The 19,282-nt window shown below is 34.9% G+C and overlaps 1 protein-coding gene across 2 annotated transcripts in view; it reads left to right on the forward strand.

Moving 5' to 3' along the window:
* The window catches only part of LOC116713643 (insulin-degrading enzyme-like), a 29,865-nt gene that overhangs the window by 9,538 nt on the left and 1,045 nt on the right, over positions 1-19,282 (forward strand). The window contains exons 8-24 of one of the 2 annotated variants that reach the window (XM_032553855.1): positions 234-326; positions 1,143-1,234; positions 1,902-1,982; positions 2,646-2,749; positions 4,155-4,257; positions 4,382-4,504; positions 5,994-6,076; positions 9,507-9,651; positions 11,916-12,026; positions 12,157-12,277; positions 13,569-13,660; positions 14,475-14,586; positions 15,042-15,209; positions 16,288-16,560; positions 17,576-17,637; positions 18,760-18,832; positions 18,915-18,982. In XM_032553855.1, the coding sequence (XP_032409746.1) occupies positions 234-326; positions 1,143-1,234; positions 1,902-1,982; positions 2,646-2,749; positions 4,155-4,257; positions 4,382-4,504; positions 5,994-6,076; positions 9,507-9,651; positions 11,916-12,026; positions 12,157-12,277; positions 13,569-13,660; positions 14,475-14,586; positions 15,042-15,209; positions 16,288-16,560; positions 17,576-17,637; positions 18,760-18,832; positions 18,915-18,982 (1,904 nt within the window). Of the gene's footprint in view, positions 1-233; positions 327-1,142; positions 1,235-1,901; positions 1,983-2,645; positions 2,750-4,154; positions 4,258-4,381; positions 4,505-5,993; positions 6,077-8,296; positions 8,442-9,506; positions 9,652-11,915; positions 12,027-12,156; positions 12,278-13,568; positions 13,661-14,474; positions 14,587-15,041; positions 15,210-16,287; positions 16,561-17,575; positions 17,638-18,759; positions 18,833-18,914; positions 18,983-19,282 lie in introns of both variants that reach the window. The other variant, XM_032553854.1, reaches the window with a different exon arrangement.

Genomic DNA, 19,282 nt, shown 5'->3' on the forward strand with positions numbered 1-19,282 from the left:
AAATAAAACTAAAAGTGATAAAACTCTCGGTGCAATCTGATAGTTTTAAGTGTTGGATCGTTTGGCTAATATCTTTATGTAGAAAGTGAAATCAAAAGCAGGAGGCCAGACATTCAGCCGACACAGAACCAAGTTTAAATCCAGAATAAATCTTTGGTTCGTCCCCAAACAGAAGGACGGTGAATGAGTTTCCTGTTTGACTCGAATGAAACGCATTTCCTGTTCCTGTCCAGGCTGGGTGAACACGCTGGTTGGAGGGCAGAAGGAAGGAGCCAAAGGATTCATGTTCTTCATCATCAACGTCGACCTGACGGAGGAGGGGCTCTGTGAGTTTTCCTTATAATACAAAATATTTTATTTAAAAAAAAAACTTTTATTTTATTTAAAAATACTAAAAAATATTTGTAAAATAAAATCTAAAATTGTATTTCATTTTTAAAAAATAAAATACTTTAGTTTTAAATTTCATTTTAAAAATAAAATGTATTTTTAGATAAATATCGTAAAATACAATATTTTATAATATTTTATTGTACTTTTAAATATTCATTTAAATATAATTATTTAAAAATGAAGTATTATATTTTAAAAATAAAATTAAAATTTCTTTTTTCATTTTCAAATAAGCATTTTTTATATAACTTTTACATAAAATACTTTATTTTTATATATATATATATTTAAAAGTAAAATAAAACCAAAGTGTTTTTTATTTTAGAATAAAATAAAACGTTGGTTCTTATGGCAGCAGTTCAAAATGTTTGCAGAGATTGTGTGAAGACTTGTTTACTAGACAATTAATTTATTGAAATAATTGTCAACTAATTTAACAACCGGAGTAATCAGACTCTAAATCCTGCTGTTTGCTAAAATAACACACTGAGAGAACTAATTAAGCCAAAACTGTGCAAGAAATATAAATATTTTTAATTTAAGATGAAAAAACTGTAAATATGTTTACCCAGAACTCCTGAAGTAGCAGTTTTATTTCCACCTAAAAAATAACTATTTAAAAGTCTCCTATTAAACACCTGTTGCCGGTTTATGCACATCGACTCGTGAAAAAACCTCCGTAGATGTTTGCAGCGTGTCTGAAAGGAAGTGGGCTTGTTGACTGACTGTAGGGTGATTTGTCGCTGCAGTGCATGTTGAGGACATCATCTTCCACATGTTCCAGTACATCCAGAAGCTTCGCACCGAAGGTCCTCAGGAATGGGTGTTTGACGAATGCAAGGTCGGTTCTGATTCACTTCATTCATGGAGCAACAGTTCACAACAAACGACGCTTTGAGGCCGTTTACAAAGAAATAGATATCATTCTACTGCTCTATATATCTAGCTCTATCTGTGTCTATAGCTCTCTAGGTCTAAAGCTCTCTAGCTCTAGGGCTCTAGCTCTGTGTCTGTAGCTCTATATCTATAGCTCCATATCTACAGATCTCTAGGTCTATAGCTCTATAGCCTTACACCTCTAGTTCTTTAGCTCTAGCTCTCTCCGTCTTCCTAATCTGCACATTTTTACCTTCCAGTTAACTTTCCATTCATATGCTTTGAGTTATTAGAGTCCTCTGTGAAGAGCAGTGTTAGTTTGTAACGACTCTTTGAACTGGATAACTGTCAGCAGTTTTACACTTAAATTATTTTTACAATAACATTTATTAGTTAAAAATACAGTTCATGTAAAATTGTATTTTTTTAAAATTATGTCCACTGACATCTCTCTGTCTCTCTCGCTCTTTCTCTCTCGCTCTTTCTCTCTCTCTCGTTCTCTCCCTCTCTCTCTGTCTCTCGCTCTCTCTCTCTCTCGTTCTCTCCCTCTCTCTCCCTCTCTCCCTATCTGTCTCTCTCCCTCTCTCTCTCTCTCTCTCTCTCTCTCTCTCTCTCTCTCTCTCTGCCTGCAGGATCTCAGTAAAGTCGCCTTCAGGTTTAAGGACAAGGAGCGACCTCGCGGCTACACCTCCAAAGTGGCCGGTTTGCTGCATGTAGGTTCTCCTCCTCGTCTTGTTTCCATGGAAACTTCAGGTTGTTTTAAAAGATTAGTGTAAAGTCTGCATTGTGTATTTCTATGTAGCTTTAGCTAGAAATGCTAAAGAATTGATTGATCCAACCACTGACCTACGATTACCTGGGATCGGGGAAATTATATTGATTGTTATTGGAAAAAGCAATAAAAGATATGAAAACTACTTTTTACAGGCATTGTATTCATAACATTTACACAAAAAATGATACTAATCATGCATAATGTTTTTCTCTTAATTTAAACGTTAGTTATTTGCTTATAAGTTGCAATCTTTGCCTTTTTTGGATGTCATTTTTATAAAAATGTAAATGACTCATTATGGAAAATTTATTGCATCTAAAAACTGATTTTTATTTTAAAAATCCAAACTTATTTTGTTTAATATGTATTATAAAATGAAGGTATTTTATTTCGAACAGCCATTTTGCATTTCTGGTTCTGAACAGGTTTAGCTGGACTAAAGGTAAAAATGGATCTTGGCACAGTCAGAACGAGAAATGATTTTATGAACTTTATATCCTTTACATTTAAGCAAACCAGCATGTTGAAGTTATAAATCCTCCTTCAGTTTTCTGGTATTTTTCTGGTGTTTTTAGCTGAAAATGATGTCTTGGTGTTGCAGTATTATCCTCTGGAGGAAGTTCTTGCAGCTGAGTATCTTCTGGAGGATTTCAGGCCGGATCTGATTGAGATGGTTCTTGATAAACTGCGGCCGGAAAACGTCAGGTTAGTGTGACAAACCGGTTTTCTAACAAGACTTTATATTAAAGTATATTTATTTTATATTAATAAACATTAAAGAATTAATTACTTAAAACAAGCGTCTACGTCTTGCTGAAAAGTCACTTGTAAGTTAGTTTTGTGTTATTTCAAGTGTGCTAAGATATTCAAAGTTATTTAGTAAAATTTTGTGTTTTTGCAGTGTAAGCTCACAACTTTTATCTTATAGTTCAATGGATGTGGCCCTCATAAACGGTTATGACGGGCTGGATTTGGCCCGCGGGCCTTAAGTTTGACACCTGTGTTGAGTTGGTTACCATTTACAGCTTCAACACCAGGAGATGTTTTCCTACAATGAAAGAAATTTTTCTTTTTTTATAAAACCGCTCAATCTCAGTCAGGTCAGATGGAGAATTTATTTATTTATTTTTTGAATTTGGGACTTTGACTAGGCCATTCTAACACTTAAACCAGCTTTGATCCAATGCTGTAAGTTTAGGATCTTTTGTCCTGCTGATTTTTGAGTTTGATTATTTAAGTTGATCTCTGTCTCTGCTGAAGAAATGCACAGCCACATTGTGTGTGAATTGTGAGACAGTTATTTTTTGTTTTTAAGCATATGCACTGACTGATGGCACCTTTTAAATTTCGTTGTTCTTGTGACAATGACAATAAAGTTTTATCTTATCTTATGATGCTGCCACCTAGAGGCAGTAGGCAGTAGGTGCAGTTAATTTTCCTCCAGTTGTGGTTGACTGGAACACATTCCTCAGTGTATTTATTGTTTCGTCATCCTGGTTTGTAGCAAACGGTGAACAGAGCTTCTTATGGTTTTCTTTCTGCTTGCATCATAGAATATTTGTCAACAAATTTTGGACACCAGTCACATAAAAAAGTGTGATTTGTATCAGTAAACTGCTCACAGTAACTGCATTTAATCATATTTTCATATTTGTCGATATTCTGAATAACTGCAGACAGTTTCAGGGGATTTTTAACATCATTAATTGACATTTATCGTAACAACGATAAATCAAAATGATCTTATAAGTTTCCATCTTTAGCGACTTTTCAGACAATAAAATTGGACTCCACACATCAGGCTTTTTAAAGATCAGTGATCGACCAGAAAACTACAATCAGTACAACGCTAATTAATTAATATTTTAAATTACTACAATCCTATAGGAGTGATTGGATGTTCTGTGTGTTGGGATAAAATATTTCATTTTATTTATAAATGTGGTCAATTGGATGGACTTTTCACATCTTTTATGCTCAGAAGATGAAGAAAAAGCAGTGAGGAAAATGTGTCATTGCGATACTGGACATCATCAAAGCAAGTTTTCCTAATGTTTTGCTGTTACTCTATTCTAACCTGATCTTTTTAATATATCTTAACTCTTTCCAGAGTTGCAGTGGTGTCGAAGTCCTTCGAAGGGCAGACGGACCGAACTGAGGAGTGGTACGGCACGCAGTACAAGCAGGAAGCCATCTCTGAAGAAAGCATCAAGGTGCACAGAGTCGGTCGAACTGAATCGGTTCCGGTTCTTCTGCCGGTTCAGGAATATCAGTATTATGTTTAAAGGATCCTGGTGGTCAATGTGTCGTCTTTTTTAAATTTTTTTTAATTTTTAGAACTGGGCAAATGCAGACCTGAACGGCAAATTCAAGTTGCCGATGAGAAACGAGTTCATCCCAACCAACTTTGAGATTTACCCGCTGGAGAAAGACTCTCCGTCGGTTCCGACTCTAATCAAGGTGAGGCGCTGTCATCCAGGTGTTTTCAATATGCAAATTATTGATTAGTGAGTTAATCTAATGTTGATTGATGTAAGAATGAATTGGTAAGCGGCCATTTTCTTAAAAAAAACCCGAGTTTGTTCTTGAATCAAGAAGGCCGACCATCTTTGCTAAATTTTTTTATTCTATCTTGAATTTTTAAAAAGTAATTAAATGTTCACATTATTTTGTGTCAGCTGTGTTAAATACTGACTGAATAAAAAGATAAAATGTGGTTTTATAAAACATATTTCTAAAGTATAGCAAAACAGGAAACTCTTAGGTTTCTGAATTTAAAAAAATAAAAAAATGACGATAATAAAATATGTGAAACACTTGATTCCCCCATAACAGAGATGTTCGTACAGTATCGATACTCTGGGAGAAAAGTTAAAACTCCACTTCAGGAAGTTCATTAAAGAAAGTCGTCAATCAACCTTCCAGACTGGCATTAAACGTTTTCCATCATGTCACAATTTCTGTCGTTGTTAAATGCATAATTATTTATGTACCTTTGTAGCACATGAATAATTTTTAAATGGAAAATTGACGCCACGATTAGGGTGAAACTTATGTCAAAACAGAACAGAAAAAAGGGCATTTTTCATCCCACTCTGGACTCTGCTTGGACCGTTTCTCTTTTTCGTTCTGGTAAGGCCGCCATCTTTATTTCTGTATTAACTGGCTGCGTTTTAAGATCACCAAGGGCGCCCTCTGCTGGATGGAGGTCAAACTACAGCACTAAAAGACGGGTCTTTTAGTCAATCGTCAAAAGGTTTTGCCCTGAGCTCCAAAATCATTGAGTTGGATGCACTTTGGGACAAAAAAAAAAGTATATTAAGACAAACTTTTTGTGCCTTTTTTATTTTATCTGATAAAAAATAAAGATGCAAAACATAAATATTAGTATGATTGCTAATATTAAACTTTTTGGGGTTGATTATTTTCTTATTTGGTCTGAATGTTTGAGTATATGTAGGCCGATGTTTGTGATTCTAGTACCTCCACAACTAAGTTTTTTTTTTTTGTGTACTTTATTCTTTTTAAAAAGATGTCATTTATCTGTAAAATAAAAACATCTTGCTCTACAGAATAAAAAAGTGTCCATCTGCATCAAACACATTAAGGTTGGGGGCCGCACAGAATTATTCAGAGGACCGCAAATGGTCCCCGGGCCACACTTTGGGCACCCCTAGTCTAAGTGGACGTATCAGTTGATCAATTTTAATCTTATAAATCTTTAATCGACAATTAATCATAAGTTAATTGTTTGCATCCATTCACAGCCTGCATTGGATTAACTTTGATCATTTTGATGTTAAAAGTTTGCCTTTCATTGCAGATTTCTTTTATTTTTCTTTTTAAAAAATCATCAGTTTGAACTTTAAAGGTTTTATTTAGTTTAACAAAATGATAATTGAGTAAAAATAAAACTAATAATCATGTGTTTTGTGTGTGTTTCTTTCAGGACACTGCAATGAGCAAGGTGTGGTTTAAACAAGATGACAAATTCTTCCTCCCAAAGGCCTGCCTGAACTTTGAGTTCTTCAGGTGTGTTTTTAATATTTTACAAGGATTTCAACTTTTAGAGCTACTTTGGCTTCTTATTCTGTTTATAAAATCCAACTTTATGGTAATCTTAGCATCCTACAATGGAGATGTGACTAAATGAAACTACTTTACGTTAAAATTTCACTCAGTAACTAAGAAACTGAAGAAAAATGAACACAGAGACATTATGGATTTAGAAAGTGTATACATCTGACCTTTGTGACATCATCCCAGCTTTAACTGGCATAAATCCTGTACAGTTCAACTGAAAACAAACTAATCTTCAGGGAGAAAATGTAGAACTAAAAACAGCTGAAATAACCTGAATACAGGCGAGTTTAACCAACACTTTGCTGGTTTAAAAGAGAAGAAAAATGTTCAAATCATCTCTTCCATCAGTTATAAAGGGAAAGGATAATATCCCCTACTACAGCATCTCCATCCTCTCACCTTTAAAACCAAATGGAGAAATAAAGAGAAGTGACAAAAGCAAATGAGGTGGATTAGCAGAGCTTGCTAACGATTGATATCATCCAAGACATGTTGGTGTAAAATATCTAATTTGCTTGGATGTTGAGCTGTTGGCATGTCTTCAGACACTTAAACAGGAATAGTCTTGAGTCAGAGGCATCTTCACAGTTAATGGAAGACTGACTGCTACTGGAAAATCTTCCTGCCCACAACTTTTTAAAGATACTTGAATGATATGAGTTACAACATTTTGTTTCTTTTTGAGGTAAATGAAGGATTTTTTTAAAAAATTGAATTGACTCTAAATTAAGTCCTTTTGAATCTAGACCAATAGGTCAGTATTGAATCTACTGATCTAGATTCAATACATCTGAGTCTGTTGAATCTATTGGATTTTTTTCCTTCTCCTGACTGATGCCTTTGAGATCTTTTGCTCCCTTTAGCCAAACTATTGCCAAAGGATGCAAGTTATCACAGCACAGTTGTGTTTTATTTCAGTTTAATCAGATTCAGTATAACTCAGGGCAAATGTGAACTCAAGAACACTAAATATTTAAATACATTTTTGTTTATTTTTATTTTCTGCATTTAAAGGAGCGCTCACATTCCTACTCTGTTTTTGCAGCTTCTTTATTTTATTTTTTAAACATGTATTTTTCTCCTTTTCGATCATTTTCTCAGTTGTATTGTACAGGAAATTAAAAGGTTACATTTTTTAACACCACAAAAGGACAAAATGTTCAGTTTTTTTAATTAGTTGGTTTTTGTAGCTGCTTTTTTTTTAAGTTCTCAAGTTAAATAATTCCAGACTATTAGCTAAAACGCAGCATCCTAATGTTGGGGGAAAAGTAGGAATATCTTCCATCGGATTCAGTTTAGAAGAATCTGCTGACACAGCCGTGATAATGGAGACAACAAACTGTAGCTTTACAGCAGGGGTGTCCAAAGTGTGGCCCGGGGGCCATTTGTGGCACTTTAACTGATTTTCTGCAATTAAAAAATTACAGAAATTTGGCCTGTAGATACAGATGGAGACTTTTAATTTATAATCAAGTGAAAAAAAATGTAATTTCTTGCACAGAAAAATGTAAAGTACAACACAAAGTATTCCTCTTTTTATAATTAATGTTATAATACTGAGTTTATCCTTTTACTGAAAAATCAACTTTGCTTCACCTAAATCAGTTTCTGTTCTTGACTTGGATAAATATAGTAAACCTTTGAGATACTGACCCAAATCCCGTTCTTATTACTGTAAATAAATTTATTCAATCAAGGCCAAAAGAAATGAAACTAAATGTCTTTCTTTTAATACAGCAAACATGCATAATTAAAGTAGTTGTAAGCAGTAAATTTATGTCAGAAATACTTGAGAAAACTTAGAAATTTCTGAAATTAGAATGTCTCTTGTTGTCATTTGAAAAATCTTTTAGAAAATGAAATTTTTCCAGAAAATCTCTGAGATTTCTAAAATCTCAGAAATCTAATAAATTTCTGAGATTAATCACAAAATTTTGGAGTTTATGGCAGAAATGTACTCCTTTTTTATTATTATTTAAAGAGGCCCTAACGCACGGCCGTAAAAATCCCTTTCAGGTTTTGGATCTGCAGTAGATATCCGGCTACTTTATTTGCTTGACTTTAGGTTGTGTTTTTGAGTCTGTAACACACGTGGCAAAAAGTTTGGACACCCCTGCTGTAGTGAAATTGTCTGCATGTAATGTTTGATCGCTGTAATTTTTTCTGCAGCCCGTTTGCATACGTGGACCCATTGCATTGTAACATGGCGTATTTGTACCTGGAGCTCCTCAAGGACTCCCTCAACGAGTATGCATATGCAGCCGAGCTAGCAGGCTTGAACTATGACCTCCAAAATACCATCTATGGGATGTATGTAAGTATGCAGACCCCCCCCTCCAACCTCCCGTCGCATCCTAGACTCCATGTTCCCGCCGCCACTCCCTTATTCACCGTTAGACTGGCTCAACCTGTCCTGGGTTCACAGGTGATGATGATGATGATGATTTGACCTTTTTTTTGTTCCTGTGAGGAAAAACGACGCAGCACCAGGACGACCCCCTGGTGTCATCATTTGAAACATTTTGTCTTCTTTAGCATAAAATTTAAGACTTTCACTGCAAGAAAAAAAATCTTGCCAAGCTTTTGGTGTCGTTTCTTCTGAAAATATCTTACTACACTTAAAATGAGACAAAACTAACTTACAAGTAACTTTTCAGGAACATATAAGAGTTGGTTTTAAGTCAATAATTCCTTAATATTGGTGAAAAAGTTCCAGTTCCTTTCAGTCAACTGCCGCTGCGCCGTTGCCTAGCAACGCCCGCCAAGCCCAGCCCGTCGCCTAGCAACCCAGTTCTAGTTCCACTGGCAGGTCATTTCACTTGTAATATGAGAAAAAATGTTTGGTACAAGAGAAATAATCTGCAAATGGACCTAGTGTTTTTTCTGCTATTTTAAGGAATTATTGACTTAAAACAACAAGCTGTTATTTCTTGCTGAAAAGTTATTTGCAAGTTAGTTTTGTCTTATTTTAAAGTGTACTAGAAACATGGACCAGAATTACTTGGTAAGATTTTGTGTTTTCGCAGCGTTCGTTTAGGATTCCTGACGCCTGAAAGCGATTTATTGACAATTCCAACCTTCCAACCCAGGCTTGGTCCGTCTCGCCTCTGTTTTCCTTCATCTGTGCTTTTGCATTGCTTCTCAACCACATCATTTTAAACACAATCTGATGAGACGAGTTTTCCGTTTTGCGACACAAAGCTGGTCATCCGGCTGCATATACATACTCAGTTCCTTTGTTTAAATCATTCTTCCCTTTTTTGTTTGTTTTGTTTGTTATATTTTTCGGTCCAATCTCTCTACCCCCCATTCCTCCCTAAACAAAAAAACTTTATTTTTTTACGTTTTCCCTTTTTGTTTTTTTCTCCTCTTCCATTAGTCGCTACCTTTATACAGATCCTGTGCACTGCAACATGACCTACTTGTTTCTGAGGTTACTGAAGGATAATTTAAGAGAGTATGCATATCCAGCCCGCCTGGCCGGGCTTGTCTATGACACATCCTCAGTGATGAATGCCCTCACAGTAAGTAAGATGTTTGGAGTGTATGGGCTGGTTCAAAGGTCGCCTCTGAGGGGTTTAACAAAACGCAAATGCCTTGGTTTTCTACGCAGGTTTTGATTGACATGTTCCTCGGCCTGCACATGATTTACAGCTGAACCTGGTATTTACAGACATCAGAGGTTTCTGCCGTTTTGGGGTCAGTTGGGATTACCCGGAATATAATTGGTCCAGAATAATAAACAAATTCAGAAGTTTACACACATTCATGTTACTTTTTGGGAGGGCTGAGCTGATGTCATGGCTTCAAAAGAATCTAATTTGAGTTAAATGAAAGCAACATTTGTTTTTTTGTGTTTTAAGTTGACCAAAGATAAATCCATGGATGAGTTTCTCTAGATTTTCCTGGGAAATGGGAAAATAAGAATAAGGGACGGGTTCCCTACTAGCAGCCACGGTAATGCCGCTCAGAGAGGAAGAAGCCATTGCTGCAAAAGCAACATCAGGGTTTCTGCGCATCCTTAAATTCCTGTTTCCAAAATTGAGGCCTTAAAATGTTTTAAATTCATTAGAAAATATCAAGATGGCCTTAAATACGTTAAATAAGGTCTTGAATACAAATATTTATTGTTGAATGTCCTGTAGTTTATTTTTCTTGGACGTTTTTGCAGGCAAAAGTTTGAGTTTCATACAGAAGTCTTATGTTCTGACTTTAGATGGTTGAGGCTAGTGCTAACTAGCTGCTAATAAACCCTTGCTTGCTAGCTAGCAGCTAGCTTTTTTGCATCCATCATTGGTAAGTGTAAATTATCGTCTTCACCACTGACTCGCTTCTGATGCTAAGAAAATCTTGGCACTAAATTATAAAATATGAAATTTTAAGAAATTAATTTCTGAAATTTAATTTAAGAAATTACATTTCTTAAATTTAATTTGGTGAAACCTGCAGAAACCCTAAGCATAAAAACCTAAATTGGTTTGTAAATGTATACGTTAAAAACGAGACCTTCATTTCTGCAGATGCATCGTTTTTTCTGATAAAGTCAGAACTGAACTCCAGCCCAGCTGTGTAACACGGTGGAGGTGGTATCATGATGTGGTGGCATTTCGCTACAGGAGGGACTGGTGCACTTCACAAGATGGGAAATCTAGAGATATCAGCTAGGCAATGCTACTAAATATGAACATAATGTCGGTAAACGAGTAAATTTGTTGAAAATAAGAAATTCTCTAAATTTTTAGGTAAATCTTTCTGACCCAGAACAGTGGAAATGATGGAGCGGAAAAAACAAAAATTTCTTTTAATACGGTATTTGTAAATATCTGGTTTCAACTGTAAATTATTTGTTTTTCAATAACTAGTCTTAGATTTAAAATGCGGACATGCATGGGGTGACAGTGGAGAGGAAACATCTGAGCTGCTGAGATCCGAAAGAGACAAAATAATTCAGGAACAAACAAGAAAAACAAATAAACTGACGAGGAGGATGACTTTATGACGCAGCGAAACAGAACCATGGAAGCAAGATTATATTTAATAAACTGAGAATGTAAAATAATTAGTTCCTGCAGAGAAAAAAAAGAGAATGGATAAAGAAGAAAATTAAAGTCAATAACAAACATTTCTTCCTGTTGAGACTTTTAGAAACAGATTGAAACTATTTGAACTTAATGATTAGTCTAAGTTAAAATTTTAGCCTTCTTCTGATCGGAAATGTTTTTGCAAAAACATAAAACTTTAAAATTATAGAGAAATGTAATCAAAGCAGAGCTATTTTTATCTGTTTAAAGGACTTAAAGTCTTAACTTTCTCTAACATGCCAACATCTTGATTTACAAGAAATATTTTTTACTTATTTGAGAAACGTATGTGATGTAAAAACATAAGGAACTGTCACAATAAGAGGTGGACTGTCTTGGTAAAAATTAACTTTCTTTCAACTGGTTCAGAAAGTGCGATTATTAATTTTAAATCCATATTCACCCAGAGCGTCTTGGGATAAATCTCCGTTCTCTTGGGATTGGGATTGGGTTTCTTGGTGATGGATTATTGCTAAATGACTCCATTTTCTGGGCATTTTGCATGCGTGTTTGTGTGTTTTTATTTTTCTGCTCTCCACTTCCCTGCTTTCCTCATTAACATTCTGCTCCATCTTAACGAGCGTCCATCGGCTTCCTGTGAATTTATGACCGCTAATAAACGGGCTGAAAGCTTCAAGCTTTCCTGCTCTTGAGAACTGACAGATTGTCTTTCTGGACTTCCTGTTTCCTGCTGCCGTTCGCTGCAGCTTTCGGTCAAAGGTTACAACGACAAGCAGCACATCCTGCTGAAGAAGATCGTCGAGAAGATGGCGACCTTCGAGATCGACGAGAAGCGCTTTGACATCATCAAAGAGGCGGTAAGTCCAGACTTCCTGCCGCGTTTTAGTACTCTGTTTATGAGACGTTTTGTTGGGGGTTTTTTGTTGGGTTTTTTTCTGTTTTTTTGCCTCCATTTTGTGATTATTGTTTTTTTCCCTCTCTTTCCAGTACATGAGATCTTTGAACAACTTCAGAGCCGAGCAGCCTCACCAGCACGCCATGTACTACCTCCGCCTGCTGATGACCGAGGTTGGCTGGACCAAAGACGAGCTCAGAGAGTCGCTCGATGGTGGGTCACTTCCTGTATTTCTGTTTAATCTCCTTTAAAGGGACAGTATCACGTAAAATCGACTTTAGGAGCTTACCATCGTAACGTTATCCAATTATCAAAAACATACCTGGTGTGTTGCTTTGATTCTTTCACACATGTTTGAGAAATCATTTAATCTCCATGGCAACCATTAAGCTGAGCAAAACACTTGGGTGGATGTAGCGCCGCCTTCTGAGTGGGGTAAACTCCTCCCCCACTGAGCTCCTTCAGACTAGCCAGCAGCAATTAGCAAACACCTGGTGGAGCTGCTGAGCTCATTATAGGAGCTACTACTTTCTGTTTTTTTGTTTGTTTGTTTCTAGTAAAAACGTTGTTAAAGGGTTAATAGAGGAGCCATGTTATGATGACTTCCTGAAGGCGGAGTTTCAGAAAGAGCAGGTGCTTCTTAAAGAGACAGAAACCCAATTTCAAGCCGTTAAATTACTTGATTGTTATATAAAATATAATACTGCTCCTTTAAAAAATCTCAACCCTCGTTTTTTTTAAATTTCAGGATTTGTACGGATGCCTAAAATTCTTAAACTCTTGAATTTCGGTTAGGTGTTTTCAAGGTTTGGAAAGTGCTTGTTTTCTGTATAAAGTCTTTGAAAGTGTTGGATTTTCAAACTACACAGTTTTGTAATAAAGTTCAATCTAACTTTTGTTTAAAAGCCTAAACTTTGGAAACATTATTTACAGTTGAAACCTGATATTTACATACACCTAATTAAAGAAACAAATTTTTTCTTGCTGTCTGAAGTTAAATTAGACAAAACTTCTCTTTTTTTAGGTCAGAATATGCAAAGTTACTTCTCTTGTTTTTTAAAATTAGTGAGAGATTTTTGTGACTTATTTGTTTATTGTGTTAAAGTATTTAAGAAGGTTTTTTAGCTTAACATGTAATGAATATTTATTATTCCTAATGGATCAATGACTTATCGATCTGTGTAACTGTTGGTTAATATTTTAAACAAAGTTATTGAAATTGTTGTATTTTTTTTGTTAGTGCTTTGTTCTCAGATCAAAACATAAAATTTTCTTTTATTTTATTCCTGCTGTAGAAACTAGAATACTATCACAAAACATTGTTGATAGCAGTAATAAATTATGTCATGTAATAGTGAAGTGAATTTGTTATTTATAGTTTATCGTTTTTATTTCCTAAGTTTTGCTGGAAAAGTTTGAAAACTTACCTTGAAGATGGTTGAATTTAAAAGTTTGATGGAGTTGCTCTGTGATCGATTACTAATGTCTGTGATCTGTGTTCCAGACGTAACTCTCCCCCGCCTCAGGGCGTTCATACCTCAGCTGTTGTCACGGTTACACATCGAGGCTCTGCTCCATGGCAACATCACCAAGGAGGTTTGTTCAGTTTTACTTTGGGAAAATTTATTTTGTTTCATTAAAACTAGTTCTTGTTTCCTGACACACAGTTGATTAATCAATGATAATTCTGTCAGTAATAATAGTGTGTACTTTTTATTGTATTATTGTATTATAGTAGTATTTGGTTTTATATCTTAAACAATAAAAAGGAAAATTAAAAAAAACTTTTTTTATTGTTAATCGGATCTAGATATTAATGTTAAAAGTACAAAAATCAAGAAAATACTATCTAAATAATAATAATAATGAAATGAAATACTACTACTAATAAAAATAATAAACAAAATAAAATAATGGAAATCTGAAAATAAATGGAAATAAAAAACTACTATGACACACTACTACTAATAATAACAAGAAATTAAAAAGTAAAATATGAAAAATAAAATAATAATGGAAACAAAATACTAATAGTAATAATAATAATAATAGAAATATAATAATGAGGAAATAAAATAATAAATACAATTGAAAAATGATGATAAATAATGGGATAATGATAAATGAAAATAATGATCAAAATAATAATAATTAAAATGATGAGGATCATCATGAAAATATTATTACTATCAGTAGTAAATTGTTTTAATTGTATTTTTAGGGGTTTTTTTCCCATAAACCTTTTTACTGTGACATTTTCCCAACTTTAAGCTTTTTACCTGAGAAAGCCATAAACAGTTATAAATAATCTAGAACAGTCACAAATCAAAAATAATGCCATTAAAGGACGGATAAATAACCGTGACTTAACATTAACAGAATATTTTTCCTCTGTTTATTTTTTTCCCAGTCTGCTCTCGGCATGATGCAGATGGTGGAGGACACGCTCATTGAGCACGCTCACACCAAGCCCCTCCTCCCGAGCCAGCTGATTCGCTACAGGGAGGTGCAGGTCCCGGACGGTAAGTCGACCTCCGCTCACCGTCGCCGTGGTGACCCAGCAAGACCCCGGCGCTGATGACGCCGTGGCGTGTTTAAAGATCTGATTAAACTCAGCGTTCGGCCCAGAGGAACATGAGAGGAAGTGAACCAGGTCACCGGCAGAAATTAGAGAAACATCACAGCCACAAACTTCTGTGAATTTTATCAGTTTAGTCTTTTAGTTAAGTACAGCGGATTAATCAAGATCAATCAATTATCAAAGTCCTTGTTATTTGGGGTACAAATTTGAAAAAGTTCAATGTTAAGTATTTTTGAAGTACATTAAATTATGCGCTAGTAACCAAGTAAGTTTTTGAGGAAATGTTTGGATCTCATATCCAATGAAAAGTGAGCAGAACTGTAAATATTAGCTTTATACGTCCGTTTGTTACGTGTTTATAATATTTGTCTCAAAGTGAAACGTGTTTTCTCTCAGGTGGCTGGTATGTTTACCAGCAGAGAAACGAAGTTCACAACCACTGCGGCATCGAGATTTACTACCAGACGGACATGCAGACCACCAACGACAACATGCTGCTGGAGCTGTTCTGCCAGATCATCTCTGAGCCCTGCTTCAACACGCTGAGAACCAAAGAGCAGCTGGGTCAGTTCCCGTCACGTCAGCGGGCACCAGAAAATTCACTTATTTACCACCTAATTCTAAATAAATACTCTGTTTTCATTCATGTGAGATTTATGCAACACTTTGGGAATAATAAAAAATATATTTTCTGTAATAATAGTGGGGCTGGAACGATTAATCGAATTAATCGTGATTAATCAATTATCAAAATAATGGTCAACTAATTTAGTAATCAATTAATCATGAACTGGAGCATACAAGCTTGAAAAATGCAGTTTGCTGAAAGAACAACTCACTCAGCACCATAATAATTAAGCCAAAACTGTAGAAATACATATATTTTACATTTAAGCTAAAAAAAAAAAACTCCTTTGTGAAAATATTCTACCTCAAGTGACAGTTTTAGCTTAAATCCTAATGAACATTTAATACTAAAACTGAAAAACTTTTTAAATATCCAAAATAAAGCAGAAACAACAAATAAAAGGAATTACAAAGTTTCTGTAAACAAAATTGTTGTAGTTGAGACTAAAACACTGCAAAAACACAACATCTTACAGAGTTAGTGTCTTAGTAAACTTGAAATAAGACAAATCTGATTTTTAAGTAACTTTTCGGCAACAAGCAGGAGCTTTTTATAAGTAAATAATTCCTTAATATTGATTTAAAAAGTATTGGTTCCATTGGCAGATTAGTTCACTTATCAGAAGACATTTTTCTTTTTTTAAAGTGAAATAATTTGCCAATGGAACTAAAACTCGGTTGCTAAGCGACGGCCTGGGCTTGGCTGGCGTTGCTAGGTAACAGTGCAGGGACAGTTGACTGAACTTTTTCCTCAATATTAGTGGCATTATTGATTTGAAACAAGCTAATATTTCTTCCTATGAAGTTACTTATAAGTTAGTTTTGTCTTATTTCAAGATATTTTCTTTAGAAACTAGACCAAAAGTATTTCACAAATTAATGGCACAAGTGGAAATTATTGATCTTATTTTAAATTATAATCCAATTTATTAATTGATTTGTTGTTTGTACTCATAACTAATCCATGCAACTCCCAAAATAACCCACAAACTCCGGCTCCCCTTCCCCCTTTAAGGCTACATCGTGTTCAGTGGGCCCCGCCGAGCCAACGGGGTGCAGGGCCTGCGCTTCATCATCCAGTCGGAGAAGGCCCCCCACTACCTGGAGAGCCGGGTGGAGGCGTTCCTGCGCACCATGGAGAAGGCGCTGGAGGACATGAGCGAGGAGGCCTTCCAGAAGCACATCCAGGCCCTGGCCATCCGCCGCCTGGACAAACCCAAGAAGCTGTCCGCCGAGTGCGCCAAGTACTGGGGGGAGATCATCTCCCAGCAGTACAACTTCGACAGAGGTAACGCCGTTTACGCAGCAGGCCGACACGGTCTGGTTCAGCGCTGTCCAAAGTGCGGCTCGGGGGCCATTTGTGGCCCAACGACTAATTTTCTGCAGTTCAAAAATGATACAAATTTGGCTAGTAGATGCAGATGGGGACTTTTAATTTGTAATCAGGGTAAAAATGGTTACCAACATAATTTGTGCAACACAAAGTATTCATCTTTTCATAACGAAGTTTTAACAAAAGTAAAAACCGAGTTTATCCAGAGACTTTTACTGACAAGCTGCACCCAATTCAGCTTTTATTCCTTCTTAAACTTTTTCTAATTACAGCAAATGTTTTGAATCAAAGTGACCCGAATCCTGTTGTTACTGGAAATGAATTTATTCAATCGAGCCCAAAGGAAATCCAAACTAGATGCAAAATTAAAGTAGTAGTAGAAAAAAAACAATATAATTTTCTAGAAAATTTTATTTTTAGATTAATATTAATATTCTCTACAAAAAATGTGGAAATTTCTGAATTTCAAATGTATAAAATTTCTTTTGAAAATGTATCTTGAAAATTTTAGTTTTCTAGGAAACGGTGAGAATAGTTGCTAGAAAAAAATGTAAATTTTAGACTAATAAATTTTCCAGAAAAATCAGTGGAAAATTTCAAATGTCAAATTTTCTTCTGAATTTTTTTTCTACAAAATTTCAGAATTTTTGGTGGAAATTTTACTAGTTTTGTTTTCTATCTACAAAGTCCAGAATCAGGCTGAATGCAAATGAACGACGCGCATCTCAGGTTCTTACTTTAGTTTAAAAATAAAAAAACATTTTGTGCTGTTTTTTTCACTTGGACTGCAGTAGTTGTGTATCTATCACATAAAACCAAAAAACATCAAAGTTTTTGTTTTTAATGTGTTTTAACTCTGAGTTTTTATAACTTCCTGACTCGGATAAACGGCTTTTCTGCAGGTTTGTTGCTTTATGCAGTTTCTAAATGCTTCAAGCTAATTATGTTTAAACTTCTGTTTGCCTTTCAGATAACATCGAAGTTGCACATCTGAAGACGTTGACTAAAGAAAACATAATGCAGTTTTACAGAGTGAGTAGCATAATTGGTTAGAATTAAAACTTTTTAAATCGGAGAGTAAAATAAATTCTTCAAGCATTTTTTACACTTCTGTATTTACTCTAGTTTAGGTCTTTATTTACTGTTAGTAATTTGTTGATTTAAGGTGTTTTTTAAATATATCTATATTCATTTAAATGCTTAATTTATGTAAAAACTACTATTGTTGATCTACAACTTGTTCAGCAGAAATATCTGTCGCTTGAAAAACATTCAAAATAAATTATTTCTAAATGGTTAAACCCCACGCAGTGACGGCTCCGGAAAATTTAAATTACACCAATAAAGCGTTAATCATTTTCTAATCAACAACTAAAACAGAGTAAAATCAGTGAAGATAATTTTAAAAAGAAAAAAATGAACTAAAACGAAATATTAGAAAAATATTGGATCCAACAGTTGAGCTGTAACAGAAAATTATTTGACAGTTGTTTCATTTTATGTTGACTTCATGCAGATGCAATCAGTTCAAACTGAATTTTCTGTAATCTTTTACATGCATTTAATGTCTTTTGTAATTAAAACATTTTTTATTTAAAATTTTTTTTTAAAAGTTCTGAATATTATAAATAGATCGGAGCCAACAATTATTTTAGTGGTTTCACTCTTTGGTAAATTTTCCACAAACTTGGTGCAAAAGTTCAAACTGAATTTTCTGTATTTCTTAAACTAATTTTTTTAATTTCATATGTATTTTAAATATTTGTTTATTTTTTAATAACTGATAAGCTGAGTTTTCAGAAAACAGACACTTAAAATATTCCACATTTAACCACAAATGTGGCAGAGAACACTGAATTAATTTTTAGAGGTTACACTGCGAAACAAAATTCAAATTTACCCAAATTCATCCAGTTTCCTTCAAATCTAAAATCTGTTAAATCTGCATTCAGCCTGGAGTTTGTTTTTAATTTTACGTTGGAGCATAAATCCTGGAAAACGAAACGTCAGTTTAGATATTTTTCTGACACTCAGTCAGGAAAATACCTGAAATAAAACCAATTTCTGCCCCAAAGGCTGTATTGTATTAATATATTTTATATTATTTTGACCGTATTGCTTCAAGGTTGGTGCTGACGGTGTTTCTGTTTGCAGGAGCGGCTCACAGTGGAAGCTGCAAAGAGACACAAAGTGTCCGTTCACGTTCTGTCCAGAGAGATGGACTCCTGTGAGTCTCTGAAGGATTTTCTGGTTTTCTTTTCGATCCCTGTCGGCTTCGGTCGTCTTGACGTTTCGTTTCTGTGCAACAGGTCCGATAGTCGGAGAGTTTCCTGCCCAGAACGACGTCAACCTGGCCCCCGCTCCGTCCCTGCCACAGGTAAACGACACCTCTGGTTCTCAGAGAACGACTTTTATTTTTCCACTGAAAATAAAACAAACTAATCTTTTCTGGATCCAGAAATTCTAATTATAGAATTGCCAGAATTATTTCTATTTGCTAAATACCACAAAACTCTGACAACATTTTTAATTGTTTTTGCGTGTAACTTTCTATATTAATCAAACTTCAGTCCGTTTGTCTGGAAAGTCTTTCGTTTGGGGCGGTATGAAAGCAGAAAGTGGACTACGACGCAGGGCATTCTGGGTAAATGCAACCAAAACAAACGCAAAAGTTAAC

Source organism: Xiphophorus hellerii, chromosome 22, assembly GCF_003331165.1.
Source record: "Xiphophorus hellerii strain 12219 chromosome 22, Xiphophorus_hellerii-4.1, whole genome shotgun sequence".
Classification (NCBI taxonomy): domain Eukaryota; kingdom Metazoa; phylum Chordata; class Actinopteri; order Cyprinodontiformes; family Poeciliidae; genus Xiphophorus; species Xiphophorus hellerii.